General features: G+C 40.3%; 1 protein-coding gene across 9 annotated transcripts in view; it reads left to right on the top strand.

The window, feature by feature from the left end:
• The window catches only part of FHOD3 (formin homology 2 domain containing 3), a 493,523-nt gene that overhangs the window by 398,250 nt on the left and 71,096 nt on the right, over positions 1 to 24,177 (top strand). For 7 of the 9 annotated variants that reach the window (XM_074383562.1, XM_039463510.2, XM_074383566.1 and 4 more), the window contains 3 exons: positions 3,118 to 3,252; positions 8,374 to 8,424; positions 14,633 to 14,847. In XM_074383562.1, coding sequence (XP_074239663.1) covers positions 3,118 to 3,252; positions 8,374 to 8,424; positions 14,633 to 14,847 — 401 coding nt within the window. The remainder of the gene's footprint in view (positions 1 to 3,117; positions 3,253 to 8,373; positions 8,425 to 14,632; positions 14,848 to 24,177) is intronic. The other 2 variants (XM_074383563.1, XM_074383564.1) reach the window with 1 other exon arrangement.

Raw genomic sequence — 24,177 nt, 5'->3', positions numbered from 1 at the left:
ATCCCATTTGTCTATTTTGGATTTTTTTTTTTTTTTTTTTTTTTTTTGCCATTGCTTTAGATGTTTTAGTCATGAAGTCCTTGCCTATGCTTATATCCTGAATGGTATTGCCTATGTTTTCTTCTAAGGTTTTTATGGTGTTAGGTCTTATGTTTAAATCTTTAATCCATCTGGAGTTAATTTTTTTATAAGGTGTAAGGAAGGAATCTAGTTTCAGATTTCTGCATATGGCTAGCCTGTTTTCCCAATGCCATTTATTAAACAGGGAATCCTTTCCCAATTGCTTACTTTTGTCCAGTTTATTAAAGATCAGATGGTTGTATATGTGTGGTGTTACTTCTGAGGCCTCTGTTTTGTTCCATTGGTCTATATTTCTGTTTTGGTACCAGTAACATGCTGTTTTGATTACTGTAGCCTTGTAGTATAGTTTGAAGTCAGGTAGTGTGATGCCTCCAGCTTTGTTCTTTTTGCTTAGGATTGTCTGGGTTGTGCAAGCTCTTTTTTGTTTCCATATGAAGTTTAAGGTGGGTTTTTCCAGTTCTGTGAAGAAGGTCATAGGAAGCTTGATGGGGATAGCATTGAATCTATAAATTACTTTGGACAGTATGGCCATTTTCACAATATTAATTCTTTCTAACCATGAGCATGGAATGTTTTTCCATCTGTTAATTATTTTCAACTCAATTGCATTATGATCAGGAGGTAGCTCATGTGAAACCAGTTTGTGGCATTCATTCTTGAGCTTTGTGATAGAACTGATGGTCAATTTTTTAGTGGTTCTTATATATTTGAAAGAATATGTTTTTTCTAATTTGGGCACCAGCTTATATAAATATTCATCTACTAGATAAAACTTATTAATTGGGTTAAATCTATTATATACATAACAGTTTTATCAATTACTGTGCAAGAGGTACTACAAACCTCTTTACTCTGATTTTTTTATTAGATTTGGCTGCCAGAGAAATAAAAAATAAAATATTTATAGCACACTCTAAGTCTACAATGTTAAAAAAAAATAGGTACTTATCACACCTTTTTGGAGGAAGTGTAATGTGGAACAAACACTTTGGAGGCAATGTGATAATTGCTATCAAAATTTAGACACAGAAATCCCTTATAGGAATATATATATATATATATATATATATATATATATATATATGTATATATATATATATGTATGTATATATGTATATATATATATATGTACACACACACACACACACACACACACACACACACACATATTCTACAGATTTGTTTATACATGTGAACAAACTTAGAATTATAGCCATAATAGCTTTCTCTGCTAGATGAAAGATACTTTTCTTTTTTGAAAGATGCTATTTTTATGTCACCTTACATGTAATTATCATCTCATTTGTTTTAAAAGCCATTTATATTTTTTATTTTCATTTGTTTAAAAGCCATTTATATTTTTATAACTCTGTTCATGTTATTTAATCATTTTTTCATTGGAATGTAAATTTTTCTTTTATTGATATGATGTCTCTATATATTTAAAAAAATGATGTTCTCTTCTGTCACATGTGCTGCAAGTATTTTCCCCTGGTTTGTCCCTTGAACTTTATTTTTATTTTTAAAAATTCTATTCTGTAAAACAAAAAACAAGCCCAATAAATTAAAAAAAAAAAAGATTTGGCTGCATACAGCAGGGAAAAAATTCCCACAAAATAACAATAACTTACGAAAAATAGAAATTGGTCTGGACTTATTTTATGAGAAAGATAAATAAACTCTATCTATGCCTCAGTGTCCAGAGCTGATGAAAATAGCTCCATAGTGAGCCTGGAATATAGAATTTGGCTACTCCCTCCCTGTAGTTACCAGGGATAGTGGTTTCTTCCCTCCATTTTCCCTGCCACCTCTGACTGATAGCCGTAGGTGAGTCATCTTTTCTAGGGAGAAAGTCTGCGGGCCTCATGGCAGTGTGTGTAATACAAGAGTCACATCATTCTCCTGCACTGAGACCTATGTTTCCCACCTTGCAGGTATATTATTCACTGAATTCAGTTAGGATTTTACCCAAGCTATAATTCTTGGATAAATAAATTGGCAAAATATATTTCATAAATATTTGTCTCTTTGGTTTAGAGATTTTTTTTCCATAAGTGGAGACCCAATTGTCCATAACAGATTTTGTTTATTATTCTCCAGAGATCCAACAGACTCCTTTACATAGCTAACCCCTTTCCTTAGATGTCATACGATTACTTGACTTTCTCTTCTCCCACTCATTCTCTGACTTAACATCTCCTGTGATGCCCACCCTATGGTTTCTCTCTGAGGTCTTCACACACATTTTCAGTAAACAGTCCAGACTGTTTATGTGATGTTACTAGCACCACTGCTTGTCCTTTGAACATGCTGAGTCCTTGAATGCTTCCTGACATAGAATGTCACAGAATGAAATGCCCTTAATTCTATTCACATTTTAGCCCACTGCAAGTTTTTTTTGTCTTCATCTATCATCTCGTTGCCTTGTTCAGTTATCCTAAAGAAGTGTATTGTGAAATTGATATATAGTAAAATATTTTAGTGCATGTGTAATAGAAAATAGTTTTCTAAAATCACTTTTTAAAAAATGTTAGATTTGGTGGTACATGTGCTGGTTTGTTAATAGGTATCTTTTATGATGGTGAGACTTGGGCTTCTAATGATCCTGTTACCCAAATAATGAATGTATTACCTGATAGATAGTTAGAAAATAGTTTTAGATTGAAAGTTGACTCTAGCTTGTCTATATCTTAACACAGACCAACCCTAAAATATATATAGAGTGTATATACCTTCCTGGAATACTTCTGTATGATAACACCCATTCTTGAGGGCTGCTTACATGTCAGGCATGTTTCTTGGTATTTTCTGTCTGTTACCACCTTTTTTCCTACTAGCACACTCACAGCAGGTTACTTATCCCCATCTACAGACAAAATTCCTGAAACAAGAAGACTTGAGACATTCAGTGATTTTCCACAAGCACTGCGTAGGTAGTGGCAGACCCTCAGTTCTAACCACGGTCGGACTGATGCTCACTTCAGTACTTTTAATTATAGACCAAGCAACTGAAACATTAACTCATTATATCTCCAGGTCGTCGCCGAGTGGTCTTCTCACATCATCCTTCAGGCAGCACCAAGAGTCACTGGCAGCAGAGAGAGAGAGGCGGCGGCAGGAGAGAGAAGAAAGGTTGCAGAGAATAGAACGGGAAGAAAGAAACAAATTCAGGTAAGAAGGATCTTAAGTTTTTTTTAAATAATGCGTTAAAAATTAGAGCACGTGACTTTATAGCTGTATATGTGAAACATTGGCATTAAAGGAAGCAATGAAAATTCTGTCTGTTTCTTTAAGGAAGAAAAAGACATACTTGAAATAGGCTGGATCTGGTTTGTTATGGCCTTTGTTTCTCTAATCATATGGCAGGAAGCACAGTCAGCCAAATAAAATTAGGAACTCATGTATTCTTGGGTCCTTCATTATCTACAGGGGCCCTGTCCACGCCTTCTCAATGACAGAGAGCCTAATTATCTTAACTTAATTTGCCATCTCTTCCTAATAATCCTCATGTTTTATTCATATTCTATTGGGTGCGTAAAAGGAAATGCTTTTCCCACTTTCTGGTTTGCTTTTTGATCCCTGTAACATTCTTCAGTTTATTTTTTAAAACAATAATCTCTCTTGCTATGAGGGGCGAAAAGTCATTGTATTGATTACCCTCAGTCCATTTCCCCCTGATCTCCTGGTTTCTCTATGGCTCCAAGGATGTTTTCTTGGGTATAGCTCATTCCAGGTTCCATATCTTGGCCTGTCTGTCCCCACTGAGCCCAGTGTGCCTCAGCTTCTCCTTCAGCCAATTCACCTGTTCTCTACATTCTCCAGGTCATTCTCCTTCACACCCATTCACTGGGCTTCATGCTGTGCAGTGTTTTATGGAATGAAAAGCGGTTGATGTGTCTCTCCTTACACATTACTTCCTTCTACTCTCCCTTATCTCCTTTTTCCCTTTTCCCACTTTTTTCCCCACTTCCTCCTCCTGTACTTTCTCTTCCTTCTTAATTCTCCCACATCATTTATCCTATAGCTTCTACATTCTTTCTTTTCATTTTTCTCTCCCTCTCTACCTCGTTTCCTCAGCTCAGTTTCTTTGGCAAATAATATTCCCATCAATTATTCCCCATTAAATCTATGAGGAATGTAAGGCATTATAGTGAAGATTTACAGATTTAATAACGTGAGTGTGTGTGTGTGTGTGTGCGTGTGCACACGTGCGCATGCGTGTTCAAGATGGAGTCTCATTCTGTCACCCAGTTGGAGTGCAGTGGCATGATCTCAGCTCACTGAAACCTCTGACTCCCCAGTTTAAGTGATTCTCCTGCCTCAGCCTCCTGAGTAGGCTGGGATTACAGACCATGCCACCATGTCCAGCTAATTTTTGTATTTTATTAGAGATGGGATTTTACTGCATTGGCCAGGCTGATCTTGAACTCCTGACCTTAAGTGATCTGCCCACCTCGGCCTCCTAAAGTGTTGAGATTATAGGCATTAGCCACCACGCCCAGCCAATAACTTGTGCTTCTCTGAAGCCAAGAAGTATATGTGTAATTGTAAAAATAGTCAAAATATGAGCAGAGTTGTGAAGTTGGTTAACTATAAGTCACTACTTCATGAAAACAAATGCCAAGACTGTGAAATGCTAATCCTAGTTTTTCTAAGACTGGGTGAATGGGCTGCATGAAGTAAACCAACATCATTTCCCATCAAAATTGTGTAGCATATGCTGACCTATCAGATTTCTACCAAATGATACATTGAAATGTCAGCTCTGTATGCACCATTTCTCATGAGGGTAGTTCTTGAAGTTGTCACTTTTAGAAAGACCAATTCTTCAAATCTCTGGAACAGGTTAAATGCTTTCTGATTTGTGATTTTCTGGGAGATTTGCATATTTTACCACCAAAAAGCAGCAGAGAATCTGAGTGAAATACATTGAAAATTCAAAGATTAGCTTACATCCAAAGTTTTTGATTGAAAATCTCTTGAAACATGGTATCAGTTCTGGGGAAAATAGAATCCATTCATTCCATCCTGTCCCTCCTTCAGCATTGCTGGATGCAACCATAAAATCATGGGGAGAATATGTGGAGCTCTGAAAATTCTGAAATGTGAAAGAGAGCAGGTCAATTGGAAAGGAAGACTAAAATTCAGAGTCCTACAAAACCAGTGAGAGTTTACCATTTTTTACCTTCAGTATTACTTGGCATGTACTCAAAAGCATCCAAACCTAGAAGTGTAGGCCAAATTTGGACCAAAAGAGCCCCATAAGAAGCCCTCTTTTTCCAGACTGAGGCACAGTAAAGGAAATTTCTAAAGATAAAAGTGTAGAGAAATCCTGTTATTTCTTTATTTTCTACCCTAGCCTCCCAAATAATATTGCTACAGAAGCACAGCAAAATGGGAGGAAGGTGAACTCTTCCTCTAATCATAAGAGCCATGACCCCATGATCATATCACTTTGCTCTCCTCCTGCTGCATTGTTCTGGATGCAGATGCAGTTGCCAAAAGTATGTGGCAGGAATGGGAAAATAAATCCCAAGCCTTCTGGCTGGAGGACCAAAAAAGGAAACCCAAGGAGCCAGAAAGTGTTAGGAAAGCTACAAAGAGCAAGGATGTCAAGAGAACACTCTTGAATGTGTCTCTGATTTGTGCATATGTGGCTTCAAACCTATACGGCATGACATAGGCTTTGAGAACTAAGTACAGAGTGGGAGTGTATCGCCACCCAGATCCCAGAAAACTTAATTAATATTGGAACCAATGTCCAAAGGCAGGTTACAGCTTGCAGGCTGAATTTAACCTGGTTGATTACCTGCTAATGCAAAATAAAATAAAAATCAAGGTTCTTTGTAGAACTTAAATAAGACCCCATATCTCATTACAAAATAAATAAAATGTACAAAATACAATCCAAAATAACTTATAAAAACAATTAGGAAAATTTCAACTCAAAAAGAAAAGAGAATTAAAAGATGGCTAACCACAAAGGACATAGATATTATAAAGTCAAAGACTTTAAAGTAGCTATTATAAACATGCTTTAAGAAGTAAGGGCAAATACTCTTGAAACAAATGAAAAGCTAAGTCTCTGTTTAAAAAAAAAGATATAAAGAACCAAATGGAAATATATATATAACAGGAAAATTAAAATAGAAAATTTGTCAGATAGGCCAAATAGAATTGCTATGAGAGAAGAAAGTGAACTCATTACTATGAGTGAACCTGAAGATAGAACAACAGTTTTCCTACCTGAAAACTAAACAAACAAAAATTGAAAGAAAAATGAACAAAGCCTTAGGGTCCTGTGTAATAACACCAAAATATCTAGCATTCATGTCATCAGGGTTCCAAAAGTATGTGAGAATAGGACGAGAATGCATTGGCTTTTCTTTTCTTTCTTTTTCAAGACAGAGTGTCACTCTTTTGCCCAGGCTGAAGTGTAGTGTTGCAATCTTGGCTCACTGCCACCTCGACCTCCCAGGCTCAGGAGATCCTCCTACCTCAGCCTCACAAGTAGCTCGGACTACAGGCACGTGCCACCATGCCTGGCTAATTTTTGTATTTTTTTTTTGTAGGGATGGGGTTTCAGCGTGTTGTCCAGGTTGGTTTGGAACTCCTGGGCTCACGTGATCCTCCTGCCTCAGCCTCTCAAAGTGCTAGACTTATAGGCATGAGTCATTGCACCTGGCCATGCATTGTAATATATATTCAGAAATTATGTTATTCATATGTATATATTTTTAGAGTAAGAATTAGACTTTGGCAGGTTGTCATCAGAGGCCATAATCACAACTGTTAATGATTTGCTCTTGATTTCAAGTGATTCTAACTTGTCATTTAAGAACACAGAGAGACCTTGGCAAAATGGCCCTTGTTCAGTAATGAATGCCAATCAAGGATAGACCATAGGCAACTATTAATTATGGTGACTCCACTACCATATTTCTGAGGATGTGAATGAAAAGAAATTCAAAAGAGTAAAAGCTTTCTGAAGTAGTCCCTGATGTTACTCAAATGGCTGACCTTTTATCAGCCATTTCATTTACTTACATTGTTTCTGCTTCTTGTGCTTTTTCCAAAGCATCTAAAAGTTGTTCTTTATTGTTATTTTTGTTGAATATTGTCTAAGCTTTCTGAGTTGTAGAAAATTTTAGTTCAAGTGTGGAAAGTGATGAGATTGGATGTTTATAAATGATGACAAATCCGAGTCCGTATTGCATTTTTCTCCCTGTCCTACACTAACTTATTGTCCCTTTATATCCATTTACCAGTATACCAAGAAATAGAATATTTAAGCTACATTATGATGTCTGATGTTGAAAACCATGATGTTAGCATTCTCCAAGAAATTAAAGAGTCCACTGAGAGATGACTAACCACATAGTATTAAACTTAGATTCAAGTTGGAACCTAACCAGCAGGAACAGAAAACAAAACATTAAAATTAATCAAATTTGGGCATCTTTGGGTACAGATGAAAGAGAATGCACAAAGCAGAAGCTTCAGTGATCTCAGCATAGAAACTGAGACTGTAATGGATGTGGTAAAAGAATCCTGGGTTGTCGCTGTGGAAAACAGTGTGACAATTCCTCAAAGACCTAGAACCAGAAATACCATTTGACCCAGCAATCTGATTACTGAATATATACCCAAAGCAATACAAATTACTCTGTCACAAAGACACATGCACACGTGTGTTCTTTACAGCACTATTCCAATAGCAAAGACATGGAATCAATCCACAGTTCTGCACATGTATCCCAGAAGTTTAAAAAAGAAAGAAAGAAGGAGAGAGAGAGAGAGAGAGAGAGAAAAAAAGAATAATTGAATTGAATCCTGGGTTGTGGAAGGAATATTGAGGCTGTGGAGGGCAACAGAAAATGGCCAACGCACTTAGATTTAATTCTTAAGATGGCTGTTACGGAGCTACCTGAGATCAAGTGGATACTAATCATCTTCAAAAGTTATTGCTTGCTTGTTATTGCCATATTTTATTTATGAATTTTTTAAAAACTTCTCTTTCCTCAGATGCTTATATTCTTTCCAACAACTAATTAGTAGTGTTTCTGGGTGAATCCAATAATTCCATTTCTGCATTCCCTGCGATTGTATTGAAAATCAATTGTATTTCATACTTTTAAGGTACAACCTTTAAAATACTCAGTTACAACAATTTTACATTTCTGAGGCCGTGGCAGTCTTTCATGATATACTGTTCATAATTTATTGGTAATTTTCTGAGCATCTAATTCTGTCATTTTTTCCCCATTTGTTTGTTCTATATATTTCCATTAGCCGAGACTATTTAGACAAAAGAGAGGAGCAAAAGCAAGCAAGAGAAGAAAGGTCTGTATATTTCTTCTTTCCCATTGTAACAAATGGCATGCGACTTTGCACTGTTAACCCAGCATGCAGAGAGACTGTTGATTAAAATATAACTGCTTCACCTAAAACCTTACATAGCTGGCATTTTGCAGAACAGAGTGTACTAGTTACCTTAATTTTCCAGTAAAAGTTTCGATTTGTCTTTTGGTGCCACCATGGTTAAATATGTCTATTCCTTCAAAATTCTTCAAATGAGCACATTAATGTTAGCATAATGACATAGGGCATATACTTGAAATACCCTGCCCCACTGCTACTGAGTCCAGACTAGGTGTTCCTACTACGTGCTTCCGTGTCACATAGTCAGCACTCCTTCAACAAATATTCAAGTACACACACTGTGCCAGGCAGTGGCTGGGGGCACTAGATACACCTGATACTCTTGTTGGGTGTGCCTGGCCACTTACCTGTCTCCCTAACTAACTGTACTCAGCTCCTGGATGGCAGGAACAGTGCCTGGATTTCCTTTATTTTTCCAGAGCCCACCACAGTGCTTGGCATGTAGTTGCAGCTTGAGAACAAATATGGAATCAGTAAATGAGCAAATGAAACAACAGCTTTATTTAAAATAGTCAGGCTGTAAAATAATTTCTTTTTTTAATTTTGAAAATTATTTATGGTACAAATCTTTGACTAGAACATGCATGAATACATTTTTAAATTTCTATCCATAGAATAGTTATATACATTTTTGTAATAAAATCATATATGAGATACATTACTTTATAAGATTAAGAAGTGTGTTATTAAAATGTTGCTGTAATATTCAAACCAGCCTAGGTCATATAATGGAGCAGATAAAAACTCTGGTGTTGATCAGTAGTTTATTTCAATGGCAACATGCTTTGAATCTCAATAAAAGATACAAAGATGTTCAGTGTCTTATAAATGCAGATAAACTGTGGACAATGGTTGTACAAGTAGACCAGCAAAAGACTAGTTTTTACCCCCAGCTCTTTACAGCCTGCAGTTGTCCTCTCTACCACCAGGTGGAGTGACTGCTGAAGCCCGCTGGGAACCTAACAGAATTTCTAGACTGTACCAATAAGAAGTCGACTTGTGCTGATTTTCTAAACACCAGCTAAATATATCAGGACAGTCTGAGGCAGGGAAGAGTGGAGACTGCCTGTCTTCAATTTAAAAATTAGATGCTTAGATCAACCTCATAAATAAAATGATGGCATTGCTTTGATTCCAACATTCTATTTGATTATTGTAATCCTAATAATCAGTTGTGTCTGGCAAATCTTGGATGAAAGATGCTGCTAAAGAAATACGAAAGTTATATTTCTCACTAGTACCTGTTTTTCACATCAGAGGTCATCACATATACTTTCACTGAAAATGCTGTGGACTTCCTGCCCAGGCATAAGGAACTAGATTTTATTTTTTTAGTTCTCCCCTAAGATTCTGGGGTCCATTGGGGGTAAATGGGGGAGGGACGGGGAGGTGGGGAGGTGGGAAGAGGTAGCATGGGGAGAAATGACAGATACAGGTGAGGGGAAGGAAGGCAGCAAACTACACTGCCATGTGTGTACCTATGCAACAATCTTGCATGTTCTTCACATGTACCCCCAAACCTAAAATGCAATAAAAAATAAATAAATAAAGTAAAAAAAAAAAAGATTCTGTATTTCTCTGCACTTTCAGCAACTTAGGTTATATCCACACAGACAAGGCTTGGCAGCTCCTGGGGAGATGCTTTAGGTGCTATGTCAAGATCTGAACTGGCTCAAGCTGGCTTCTAAATTTTCCCAAACCACCGAAGTCCAGCTCTTTCTGGATGTTATTTACTGCTTTTTTTTTTCTTCTTCCCCAAACAAGGCTTCACTTAGGTCTGGCAAACTCGTAAGAGAAGGTTTCTGTTTCTCTTCTCTCCTCTGGTTCTGCCCTTAGTCGTTGCTCCCAGGCTGCCCATCAGCCTGGACGCAGGCATGTGCTCTCCAGGCCCACTGTGGGATTCTTCCCTCGAAGTCACCTCTCTGTTTACACAGAGGTCTGGGGAAGCAGCCATGCGTTTTCCTTTGGTTTGGCCAAGCCATTTTTCTTGTTAGTTTTCTTCTTGAATAACCTGGTAAAAATGCGAGTTAGGGGAAATAGACTTTCATCTCTGTTTCAAAAGCTATTGAGGGTTCCTTCCTAATAAGCCAGGAAAAGACAAGATTTCCAAATATAATGGAATTTAGAAATGGGTGGAGGTACTAATAGACATCAGAGGTGGAAAATAGTACAGAAATAAGGAAAAGGACTCCATCTGTTAATTCTTCCAGATAGAGGGATGTGTCTTTGTCAAGTCCCACATCTCTTACCCTTAATGCCAGACTCAGAAAAAGACAGCCAGAGTCAGCAGATGGTTTTTGAGGCTTGTATCATGTAAGTGTAACAAGGTAAATGCCACCTTCTTTTGAGGTGTAGTGGCCATCCAGATACATGTCATATTATTTTATATCATCTCATTCCATAATTTCAAACAAACTATGTTATTGGCAATGGAGCAGACTAGGAGTAAGTTTCTGTTGAGATGCCATTTCTCATCCTTTTAAGTATTAGAAGAAAGGCTTTATAGGATAATGATTGATTAAAATAACATTCACAAATAATTTAAAGGAGAAAAAAGAAGTTTGTGGGTAAAGAATGAGCCCCAGGCTGGGGGGTTGTGGGGAGCAGGACAGGAGGAGACTTCCTCTTGGGTCTGTTAGTTTGAGGGAGATGGCAGGGCATGGAGAGGAAATGCTTTTTGGTAAACAGGGGCCATGGGAACAGAGTGCAAAGAAAGGTTGGGACTGGGCTAGGGTTTTGGAAACTGTGCATGAAAATGATCAATGAAGCAGTAAGAAAGGATTCTGAGCCTTGCTTAGAAGGACTAAGAACAGGGCAGAAGTTAGAGGGAGCCAGATTTTAGTTTAATGTAAGTGAGAATTTCCAAATAGAAGTGTGGCAGGAAAAGTCATCAGTAAGTAGGTCTAGGTTAATCTAAAGTCAAGCAGAGTTTCTGTAGGGCCCTGTGAAAAGAGGCTGAGCCGCAGTACCAGCTCTGCCACTGAGCCCTGGGTGGATGTTGGAGTTCATCCCAGTGGTTTATTTGTCTCTCTCTCCCACTGAACTGTGACCTCTGTGAGAGTGGGATTTTCCCTTGTTTATTATTAAATCTTGAGTGTCTACTACAGTTCTTAGCATATGAGAGGCACTTGACAAATGTTCAATAAATAAATAAAAAGATGAATGAACAAACAAATTATATAGGCAGAGGATAAGCAGGAATGTTTGGATGAAGGCAGCAAAAGTAAGAAGTTTTTTCTCAGGGCTGGGTTTGTGGATAGAAAACCGTGTGCTTCCCACAGAGGAGGCTCCATCAGTCTGTGGATTGAGTGTGGCTTCACATGGCAGCAGAATACATGACAGCCATTGCATGGGCTGGTGGGTTCTCAGATCAGGTACTATTGAGCCCCATAGCACTTAGAGTCATTGTCTAGGAGAAGGTCATGACATAGGTCCAGCTTCCTCCCCAAGAACTGCTGCAGGTTCATGAGGGGCAGGAGGGGTTGCTAAGCTGTAGCACTATAAATGCCTCTGGCGTGTCTGTCCCTGTGTACCAGGCCCACTGCCTTGACCGCTCTGACCGCTGTGGATGAACACTACTGCAGCTTTTCAGAAAGATTTAGTGCTCTTGACCTCCATGCCCCTCTGTCCCTGCCATTTATATAAAAAAAACCCTTTTAATTATGATGAAATTCACATCACATGAAATTAACCATCTTAACCATTTTAAGTGTATATTTCAGTAGCATTAAGTGCATTCACATTGTTGTGTAACCAGTCTCCAGACTCTTGTCATTTTATACAATTGAACCTCTCTATCCATGAAGCAACAACTCATCATCCCCCTACCTCTGCTTCTGTCATTTTTGTCTAACACATAAACATCTTCACTGTTTGGGAGAATTCAGATTAAACATTTATCTCTTCCCATGTCTTACGGATCTTCAGTGATGGCATCTGTGAGGCCAAGAGGGGCACAGGAATAGCATTTGAGTCAAATCTATCCAGGCTCTGGGAAGAGTGGCCCCTGGAGTCTCCCAGAAAGTGGGTTAAACCCTTTGGCTGTCTACAAATGCCGGCCTGCCTGGCTGCCCACAGGGAAGCGAGCAGCAGGCCAGGACCAGGAATGAGCCAGCAAAAATGAATGCAATAATTGGGTTGTCCTTGCTGAAAGCCTTTCATGCAGGGCTTCATCAGCCCACGCCCCATCCCCCTGGACTCTTCTTGCTCTGGGATTCTGACCTCCTGATCTCCTAGACCTGTCCAGATTTCCTTATTTACACTCATTTCTTGCCTGCCCCTTTATCCTGTTGCAGCAGTGTGGGAATACCTGTGTTCACAACTCCTCCTGGACTTACAGCGTTCCTCGAACTTGCCACTATCCCATTTAAAACATATTTGCTGGAGGCCCTGCCTCTTAACCCTCAAAATTGTTTTCTTTCAAGGTTCTTGTTACTTCCACAGCCAAGTGGCTTTTCCTTACTGGCCTGAATTAAGGCCAGAAACACGTTCCTTTTGTTCCCTCTCTTACCCCTCGAGAGGTGGTGCTGTTGGCCAAGCCTCCACTGTTTGTATCTACATAGACACTCACCGCACACCTTTTTTCAGAGATTCACCGTTAACGCAAGCTCATTCCCCATAGAAATGAAACCGAATGCCTCCACCCCCTCCGCATCCTGGGCTGCAGGTGGGCCTCTGCAGAGGGGGGTGCCACTTTGCAGGCTTCTCCCTGCATGTTCTGCCTGCTTCCCCTCAGCCCACAGATGCAAGACACTGAGGGAAAGAACAAAAGATGGTAATCTTCCTGTGTTCACAAAAGTCCTATTATTTGCTTGTTGAAAACAGACGTACACATGTGAAAAGATGACTATGCCAGGCAGTAAATGTAGAATGCCATCTGAATTGAAGGGACTACGTATCTGACATGAGTTCAGAGGCAAGGCCAAGATCACTTCCAGCTTTGGTGATCAAGGCAAGCTTCCTGGAGGGCGATGTGCTCGCAAGCTTGGTCAAAGGGTGGACTGCATTGGGGCTGGCAGGGAGAAGGGGTGAGGATTACGGTTTGGGGAACCACACCCACCTTGAGGATGGGATGCAAAAATGCATGCATTTTAAATGCCTTGCTTTAAAATAGTTTAAATATGTGTTTTACCTTTCTTATCTGGGTAAATGAGGAACACATGTCTAATGCCCATTGTGAGGAACAGAAGCAGTGAATTGGATAGATGCAAAGTGAGGGTCTTGAGTAAGCTGCTTCAAAGTTTAGTGGTGGGTAAGATAGTAAGAAACCTGCTACAGCTGGATGCATAAATTTATTTCTGAAAAAATAGTGGTGGGTCAAATTAGCAGACATCTGGAAGAGGCACACATTTCAAAGTTATTTTGGTCTGATCTATAAAGCACACTATGAAGAATATGATTGGTAGCTGGTCTTAATAAACAGTTAGTGGGTTCTGCCTGCCTGAAATGCAAAACAGATGTATCTTTGTTCTTTTAAACTGACTTTGATGAATAAACTATATGTGACGTCAGGTTCAAGCTATTGGATGTCTGATTCCTACTCAGAAATATTTTAGAATATAAAAAAGTTTCCATGGTCAGCACTGAGAGAACAAAGTGAATTCCAGTTACATTGCTGTTAGCATTGAAGCAGGTTCAGAAATTCAGAGGGCAGGCCTTCATCCAAGCAACCCCTTTTGGTATTTTGGGGGCATTTTTTTTTTCTCTCTGCCACACCAAGGCACCCACCCATTTCACAGCTGTGAGCTCCAAGGGGATTTGGTTTTCAGCCATCACGCTTAGGGCTTTTTGGTGGTGATTATTGCTGTTTTGCTTATTTACAAATGTTCCCTAAAAGAGCAAGATAGGACTCTGCAACGATCCGGTATCTAGGGACTGTGTGATGCTGCCATTTCCCCCAATTTGCTTGGTTATGAATGACGTGGGATTTTTAATCATTAGCATCTTGGCTTTGCTGGGTGTTTCTGGCAGGCTGACCCTCCAGCCAGCCCTGCACTGTGCTGTGTGCCTCAGGAAACCGGCTCATTCTGCAGGTGTTTCATCCATAAACAAGAATCAGCCACGGGCTCCTCTTTCTTTTGACGGAAACCCTTTGGAATTTAACTTTCAGATACAAATACTTGGAACAGTTGGCAGCTGAGGAGCACGAGAAGGAGCTGAGAAGCCGGAGTGTGAGCCGGGGCAGAGCCGACCTCTCTTTGGACCTGACCTCACCAGCAGCCCCTGCTTGCCCAGCCCTTCTGAGCCATAGCCCCTCATCTTTAGACTCTCAAGAGGCTCTGACAGCGACTCTCTCCTCCCCAGGAACCCTTCAGCATCCCCAAGGTAAGTACAGGGAGGGTAGAGGGAAAATGAATGAGTTAACATCAGACAGGCTTCCCCGGGGCAGCAGTGATGATTTCAACCTGCAGACTAATACCGAGACAGCAACTACGGGTATGCTTTGTGGGGGTGACTGCAACCTGCGTGGGCACTAACAAACTAGACGTCTTCAGAGCCATTTATAGTAAAGCAAAATGATTCATCAGAGTTGCCAATGTGTGGTCATAGAAAAAGGAGAATTTGGAAAATAAGCTGTACTCTGACATTTAATCCTAAATACTGGGATATTCATTTAATACTTTCTCATTTGGATATGTGGGTCTGCCCAATCAAGTGACCACATTTGAATGTTCTTACCTGAGGAATTTAGTCTGTTTTAAATTAAACTAAAGGAGAATAAAACTAATTGCAGCAAGCAAAGAAAAATGTGGACCTAGTGAAAAGAGAAGGTAAATATTGAAGAAGGAAAATAATCCCAATTGTAAAAATTACTGGGCCGGGCGCGGTGGCTCACACCTGTAATCCCAGCACTTTGGGAGGCCGAGGCGGGTGGATCATGAGGTCGAGAGATTGAGACCATCCTGGTCAACATGGTGAAACCCCGTCTCTACTAAAAATACAAAAATTAGCTGGGCATGGTGGTGCACGCCTGTAGTCCCAGCTACTAGGGAGGCTGAGGCAGGAGAATTGCCTGAACCCAGGAGGTGGAGGTTGCAGTGAGCCGAGATCGCGCCATTGCACTCCAGCCTGGGTAACAAGAGCGAAACTCCGTCTCAAAAAAAAAAAAAAAAAAAAAAAAAAAAAAATTACTGGCACATGATTGGGTGTGGGTGTGTGAGGGTGTGTGTACTTGCTTATGTGCAGACAAGCAGGCTCTCCCTGGAGATATTCTGTCTTCTTAGCTTTATTTGGAGAGGCGTGATATTGTACACTGCAGCCTTCAGCATCAGCTGTTTTCCTGCCTGTTCCGCACATTGTAGGTCCGTTTTCTTTCACATTAACACAGGAATGGTTCCCAGGCACCAGCATTTACACAGTGTGTGTGTTGATTAACCCTACTGCTAGCACTGTTTGGTTTAGTTAAGTGTTATGGCTTACAGCCTAATGTAGACTTAGCCAATTGACAGCAGAGGCATTAAGATTTTAATTGTAGGAGGGTGGGCTAAATATGGCGTAACGTTTAATTTAAACAAGGCCAGACTCCATGACCTTAGCAGAACTGGATATAGCGGAACGATATTGTCTGTCCAATTCTTTGCTGGCTCTCCAAAACTTGGCTCATTCTGCTGGAGCAGGCTGGCTCCTCTACAGCTTCCCATGATGTCCCGTTACTCCTGATCCCAGAGCCATGGAAGATTGTCCCAGGCAGATGGTTTAGTCATGGATGAGTAATGTCAGTCTTAAAATATTGAGACCCTGAGAGTCAAGAAAACAGACTATTCTATAACAGCCATGTGCTTTCCAAACCCTGCCTCATATCATTGCTATATCTACACTGTAGTATTTCCAGAGGCAATATAAGAAATATCCTCCTTCAGAGTTGTGCTTCATCCTGGGACTTTTAACTAAAAATTGTACCTCCAGTTGTTTACAGAATAATTGTCTGAATTGTGAAGTCAGAACAGCCCTAAGCTGAAAGGGAATTGTCAGTATCTGTAAATGTCATTTGTCCTGAAATTTTTAATCTCTTTGATGTTTGTGACAAAAGACAATTTCTGAAGTATTTGATTGAATTACAATTTAACTCAAGACCAGTAAGAATAAAGAAAATACTCATTTTGCGTGTGTGTGTGTGTGTGTGTGTGTGTGTGGTATGCATTTGGAGAAAATAAGTTATTTCTGAAGAAAATAAGTATGTTTTCAAAAGATATTTGCAAATGTTATTTTCTCTTCAGAGAAGGGATTAATAGAGACTGTTTGACCAAGATTACACAATAAATGATAACTGCATGTGAAAGGAATACAAGGCTTGAATCTACACATAATTACCAATTCATAAAATAGCATTATATGATGTTGTTTGCTTTTTTCCTGGAAAAAAATCAAAAGCACTGGTTCCTGTGAGATCTAGAAGAGCCACTCATTGTGTGTTAAGTAATCATGTTCCAAATCAGCAAGAACCAGGAGTCTTCTCACTCCCTTGTCCTGATATGTAATTGATTTATAAAATTGTAAATCACAAGTGTATGAAAAGACGGTGGTCTCAAAAAGGACTGCAGAGGTTTCCTTCTGCTTTATAGATGTTTGCCCTTAGGACAAAAATGCGCAGTTGATATAGCAGAGAATTGTTTCTCAACCTAGTTTATTCTTTGAAACATTCTGTTAGTATCCAATTAATAGTATATTCTTTTTACAAAGTCCCATTTTCAAATGTCCAAAAGTAACCTTTTGCTTATCCCTACCATTTCCAGCATCCCAGCATCTGGAGGAAGAATTAAAAATATAATCACACATCCAGATGTTGGTCCTGCACCAAACACCTGGCATATTGTGGCCCAAACGTGCCAGGGATTGCCTTGCTTTTTCACACTTTATCCTTGTGGGATCATGCAATCATGATACGCTTCACATTTTTGTAGTGTTCTGCCCCTTTTTCCCAAACACATCTGGGTAGGTAGGGGAGATGTTATTATCCATGTTTTACTGAGGCCCAAATAGATGGAAAGATGTGCTTCAGACCATCTTGGCACAGTGCTGGTGTAATGAGTGTTTTGCTGCCAATCTCAGCCGTCTGTCATGGAGTCATGGCTCTACCATGTTTGCATTGTTGTTCATATTAATATCACACCATCCCTTTGCTAACCAGTGTCTGCAAAAATTGCAGCCTACATTTCAGAATTATATTCACAAGAAGAGGAAAAACTAGTATTTGTTATTAAATTTTCTATGCCTCAGGATTACAGGTCCCTTTATGGGTTCTTTATTTTGTAACTCCTGGTTCAGATTCTGAAGAACTTTCAAAAGAAGAAAATATAAAAACATTAAAAACTCCTTTTCCAAAATGTACCTTTTAAAAGGGAAAGGCCAATGGTAAATACTGGTAGCGTGATGTGCCATCTAGTGAGATGTCTCAGCTGAAAACTTCCCAGCTAAATATGCTATAACTTTTGTGTGAATGATGCCACTAGCCCCTACCACCAAGTCAGTATGCACTTGAATTACTTTTCCTTCTGGCCCTCCTGTGGCTTAGCAGATGTGTGTCCCCATGCTGCCTAGACTCGGTGATGATGGTCTGAGTATTTTCCTTCTTTCTAAAATTACCATCCCACATTTCAAGGGAGGGAAAGACATATACGTGTTGCTGTTTGCACTGTGTTGGAATTAATAGAGACAATCAGCCCAGAGTTTGGGCAGACATGGAAAGGCATCTCTTCATTCATTGCTTTGATATCCTTTCCTTATTTTCACTGATCCCTGGTGGTAGACATCAGAATATCTGCTTAGTAAGTTTATTTCCTATTATTTTTAGAAACTCATAGATGATTCTGAAAGCACTTGACTCTCATTATCAGAAAAGGTACAGTGTTCTTATTAGGATAGAGTTCTTCAACATAATTCTTGAGAAAGTTGCTCTGAGGATTAAAAGCAGTAATGATAATCTGTGAACTCATAAGTAAAGTCAAGATAGCCAGATAACCTCTTATCACAGTTTGTGTCAGATCCGGGTAACCTATTTCATGAAAGCAGAGTAGAGAGAAAGTACTCACCTGAAAACCCGAGGTTGATGGTGGTCCCTGGAGGGTGTCCGGGGTTGAGCTGACTTCTCTGGAGAGCTATGTTCCTCACTTGCTCCCTCTTGCATACAAGTCTCTTCTGAGGCCAGGTGGAGACAAATGACATTTCCCAGTGGAATAAAGCAGCTCTCAAGAATTTAGAAGTGGCTCTTACCCACTAACCTAGCCATGAAAGCAAAATATGTCTACATTTTTTTATTATGAGCTTGATACTCTCCATATTGTACACAGAAATAGTGCATCAGAGATACATTTGAAAATGATGCCACATTATATTATTTTTATTTATGTCAGGGAAAAGTATGTTTGACCGTGTTTGTTTTTTCTCTACCTGTAATTGGATTCCAGAGTATTTCAAATGTCTGATTGGCCCTAGAGATGCATATGACCTGTACAGCCATGGCCTACTCACCAGCAGCATTTACAGAAATTATTGACAAAGGTATAATGATAATTCCTTTCACACATCCAGGCACTTAAAGTATGGACAAACATGGTTTCCTGTATCCTCCTGATCTCAAGCCTGGAAATAAAATTTAGACATAGGGTGTCATGAAATGTTTAGTTGGTATAAATAATTTTTCCTGGGCATGCATTTGTCATTTTGGCTATTGTCATTGTTAGCGTCGACTGTCTTTGTCATCTTCGTTGTGTAAAATGTTTTGAGTCTCCCTCAGGTGTAGGCACTCTCTGAGGTTATCTATCCCCACAGCAGAAATCAGAAACATCTGGTATCCTATTTCCAACTGGCACGGTAGCAATGGAATATTGTCCATCATCAGCCCAACACTGCATACTAGTTCTCTTGCATAAACATTTTGGATGTTCCAATTCAGTGTTTTGTGAATTGGCAGGAAACTAGATTCCTTGTGGTTCTGTGACTCAGGGCTGCCCCACTCCCTGCCTCACCTGACTGCTACTACTTAATGACATTTTGTCAGTTGCACAAAGTCTTTCAGCAACTCTACCCAAGGCTGAAGCCCTACCTGCTGCATCTGCTGTGGGCAGCCTTTGCAAATCATTGTGTTTTTCTCTCTTGCCATTTCTCAGTCGCTCAACATTTCCCTTTTTCTCCTTGTGGAAATGACAGTTGTCTGCAGTATGTCTTCTTACATCATATTTGGAAACATTAATCAGGATTGAGTCCTTCTGAAATAGACAAAGTGTAAACCTTAAGCAAAGACAGGCACTGAGTGGCACTGGGAAAGTTGGTAAAGAAGAGCACAGGAGTTCAAGGCTGTACTGTGTTGGAATTAATGTCTCACCACAGCACTCCAGTCTTGGTAACAGAGCAAGACCCTAACTCCAAAAAAAGAGAGGGGAGGTAGACATGATCTGATCAACATGATGATTTTCTAGGCACCTATTAGGTGTCAAGAGCTGTGAAGGGACTGAAACATTACCCTACTTGTAAGCTAATACGCTGCCCTGCCACAATTCCATGGATGCTAGAAGAAGACACAAAATTACTGGGTCAGAGACAAAGGACTTCATTACTTGTAGTGATAGCAATAGCCAGAATATCAACATTTGCCCATTTCCCCAAGCCCCAGTTCCCACAGGATGATGTGACTAGGGTCCAGTGAAACCTTCAGACACGTTGTGAGGAACCCGGGAAAAGGAACCATGAGCTTTGGGGACCTGAACTCTTTTATAATGGGTGGTAAACGTGCCTTCTGTTTGTCCCAGAGGGAGACATTATCTTTATTACAGTGGGCAATAAACCAACCAGATCTTTGCTCTAGGAGGAGACCCTATTTCTGTCTTCTAAGGCTCTTTGCTGTGTACATGTCCTTAGAAATATAGTGCAGAACAAAAGGCTATCAGTGCCTTTGCTTGCAAGACTGAAGAAACACAGGAGCACCGGAGAGGTGTAGAGAATTGTCTCCTAATATTAGATTATAATAGTTTTAAGTCAGCCTTTACTATCAAATTTATATCCTAAAATCTGATTAGTGTAAACAAAAAATTCAAGCTTTGAACAGCAATTAGCTTATTCCCATTTAACAAAAAAAGAAATTGCCACAGGAGCTGTGAGACTCCACCTGGAGCAGGCACTTGGGATGAACAAGTTTGCTGCATCTGGAGACACTCAGAGAATCTGGCTTGTGGGCCGGGTGAGACATCAGTGTCTTTCAGCCCAGGTGGGAGCCTTGGTCCGTGCTTCCAGGTGCAGTCAGGAGGCTCCACGTGTCAGGACAATGAGGATTCTTGAGCCACGGTGGTACTTTGAATTTCCAGACAGTGACTGAGACCAGGGAAATTAGCAAACGAGAATAACTCTGGGAATCCTTCTAGTATCCTCGTCCATCTCAAGATCTTAATAACTACTCTGCCATCTCCACCACGCCCCCTTTCCCTCCAGCAGCCCTGCTTTCCCATCTTTGGAACACATTTTTTCAAAATCAAACAATACCTGCAGTATAGCACGATACACACACGTTGATTTTCTGGTACCTGAAATCTACTTTTGCAAGAGAACCTCTGGGTTTCATGATGTGCAGTGTATCCTCTCTGCCTCTGGATGTGATGTGCATCTTTAGAGCCTATTGAAATTGTGACTTCTGTGAGAAAGCTCCCTCTGCCAGATTCGTTGAGTAGTTCAAGTCGCTTTTTGTTGACATTCTGGATTCAGCCCCTTCTGGATGCCTCTGCGTCCTCTAGATAATCTCTAGACTGAATAGGACGGTTGCATTTTGTGTCATGTAAATTTCTCATTATTGCTTTCTCATCTCATCATTCAGCCTTTTCTCATCATTTAGCCTTTATTCTAGCAGGGACTCCTCTTCTGCCTTCCCCCTAAGTGGTGGTTTTTCTGAAGTTCCTCCCCAGTTCCCCCTCTCTTCATACCATGACCTCTCACTGGGCTCTCACATTCCACCTGTGATTTTTACCTACCTCCCATATGCTTTAAATCCCCCAGATCTGAACCTCCATCCTTGACCTCCCTAGCTCAGGGCATGTGTATCGCACTTTCCCCAGCCGACTCCCTTGAATGTCTCTCCGACCCTTCAGACCAACTAGGTGCCAGGCTGAAGGCTGTTCCAATGGGAGGTCAGAAACCCCACCCCAAACCTGCTTGTATTTTCTAGTCTCTACCTGGGTAAGGCCATCTCTCTTGGCCCAATCATTTAAGCTGGAACATACATATAATTTTTTATTCCTCCTTCAACATTTACCCTACATCCAGTCAATCCCCAAGTGTCTTTTGTGGTGTTTTCTCTCAAATCAGCCCTCTTTCTTTTATCTTCATTTTCAGTGCCTTAATCCTGGCCTCAGCCATCTCTGATCTGGGCCATTTCAATCACTTCTGATAGGTCTCTCTTTTTCCAGGTTCTTCTCAGCAACCCAATTGAAAAAGAAAAAATAGAAGGATCTCTGTACATTTTCTTAAAATTATCGGTTAGCTCTCCAATATCTACCACATAAATTCAGATCTTACGTGACATTCAAGACCCTTTGTTACCCAGTACCAGCCACCACAGCCACCCCCCCCCCAAGTGTTATGCTCCATCCACACCAAACCACAATCAGTCCCTAAAAAATGCCATGCTCTGCTCTTGGAGTACACTCTTCCATTGGGTGCCCCCTGGACTCTTCATTGAGCTGAAGCATCTTCTCTTCTCTGAAGCCTCCCTTGACCCCTCTCCTGTGTTTCCCTTGCATCTTGTGCACAGTTGGGATGCAGGGCTTACCTCACTGTCCATGTGATAGTTGCTCCTCCCAAGCGTCTGCGTGTGCCTCAGGAGGGCAGGGTACGTGCCTGTGCCCACTTCTGTCATTCCCAGTGCTTGGAGCAGAACAAGCATTCAGTACATGCATTATGAGTTGGCGAATGGTCAAGCATGACAAAAGAAAGCAGACGCATGAATCTGCAGAGACAGCTGTTTTCTCTGTGCCCAGGAAGAAATTTATTACATGAGCCATGGGTGGAGGACGCATCTTTGACTGTACAGGCCACTCTATGAGGATTGAATAAATTATGTTGGCATAATTAATAGAGAGAAAAGTTTTACAGACAATTGCCATATCTGGGCCATTTCTTTCTGAGAATCCAACTTTAATAGAATAGTCACACTATATGTTATCAGAATAAGAATAATTGAACCTGAAATTGGCTTCTTTTTATCCTATATTATACTACAGTAGCATTATATACATATTTAAGCAAATGAACTCAATCAGAAGATAATCTGAGAGGCAAGACTGGGAAGTGCAAATTCTAATTCAATAGTGCCTTTAGTCCTTCTAACGTTCAAATCTAACGTGCATGTCCCTGAGAGAACATGACCACAAGGAACATGGATCTTTTTTTCTTTTCCCTAAACCATTCCTGATTCCAGCATTTCCCTTGTAGTATGAACAACTTATTGCTTCAAACGTGATTTTAGAGTTTACAGATTTGTATTTGGGGGTAACGTGGCCCATGAATGCAATCCCAGCACATACGGAATTCCACTGAAGCTAAATTAACACCTTGATTGTTGAAACCATGGAGAAGTTGTGGGATCTATAAAGTGGCACTGTCCAAATGGACTTTTGAAGGTAATTTGACTATACATTGTCAAAATTGTTCAGGTCAAACAGGTTCAGGCCTAACCCATCTCTGAAGATGAAAACTATCCATCTTCAGAGGGGCTTAAGCCTGAACCTCTTTGGAAAATCCAGCTCTGAAATTTCAGTACAAAGCTTGGCTTAACTTTTAAGGCATAAGGATGAGACTATTGAATCAGTATTTTGCAAGTGATGAGCTGTTTCTTCTGTGAGGCTTGAGTAGAGTTTCTTTTGTGAAGCTGAGTTTGTGCCCATCCTCATGCAACTATTCCTGTAGAGGAGTAATTCTTAACTGGGGGTGATTTTGCTCTCCTGGGGGCATTTTGGCAGTGTCTGGAGACATTTTCGGTTGCCACAACAGCAGAAGAGGAGTGGAGGGTTGGTGCTGCAGCTTCTAGTGAGTAGAAACCAAGGATCCTGCTAAACATCCTACAGCTATGAGACAGTCTCCCAGAAGAAGAAATTACTCAATTCAGAATATCCAGGTATCCAGGCTGAGAAACCTTGCTCTAGAGTGAATCCAAGTGAACAACTTAGCAAGAACTGTCTAACACCAAAGGCAAAATCTAAAGGATTTTCAAAATTGTGAGTTTTTTCTCTTGAGACCTTTTTCAGATTTCTGTGATTAAACCACAAGTCTATAGTTAATCGTGTTAGTTATTAGCGCTGAGCTGGGGAGGTTCCTGGAATCTACACAGTTTGGAGTAACTATTATAGAACTGGCTGGCCCAGTCCTTGGTTTCATAAGACCTGCCAGAAAGCCAAGTCCTGGCAAAGTCATCAAGACACTACCGCAGATTGAAATCAACTGAAGCCACCCAGAGATGTATCAAGTTCAGATCTTTCTACCAGCAATTTATCTCTTCAAAGAAAAATTGCATGACAAGAAATTCTAATTGGACACCCTAAACTCGGCTGTCAGGGACATGGATGAAAGCAGAATTGCAACATTCCTCCCCACTGTGTGTGTGTGTGTGTGTGTGTGTGTGTGTGTGTGTGTGTGTGTTTAATTTCAGGCATGATGATATACTTCTCCTTGGTTGCT

The sequence above is a fragment of the Saimiri boliviensis genome, chromosome 13 (genome assembly GCF_048565385.1).
Source record: "Saimiri boliviensis isolate mSaiBol1 chromosome 13, mSaiBol1.pri, whole genome shotgun sequence".
Taxonomy (NCBI): Eukaryota; Metazoa; Chordata; class Mammalia; order Primates; family Cebidae; genus Saimiri; species Saimiri boliviensis.
This window is presented reverse-complemented; position numbering and strand designations above follow the sequence as displayed.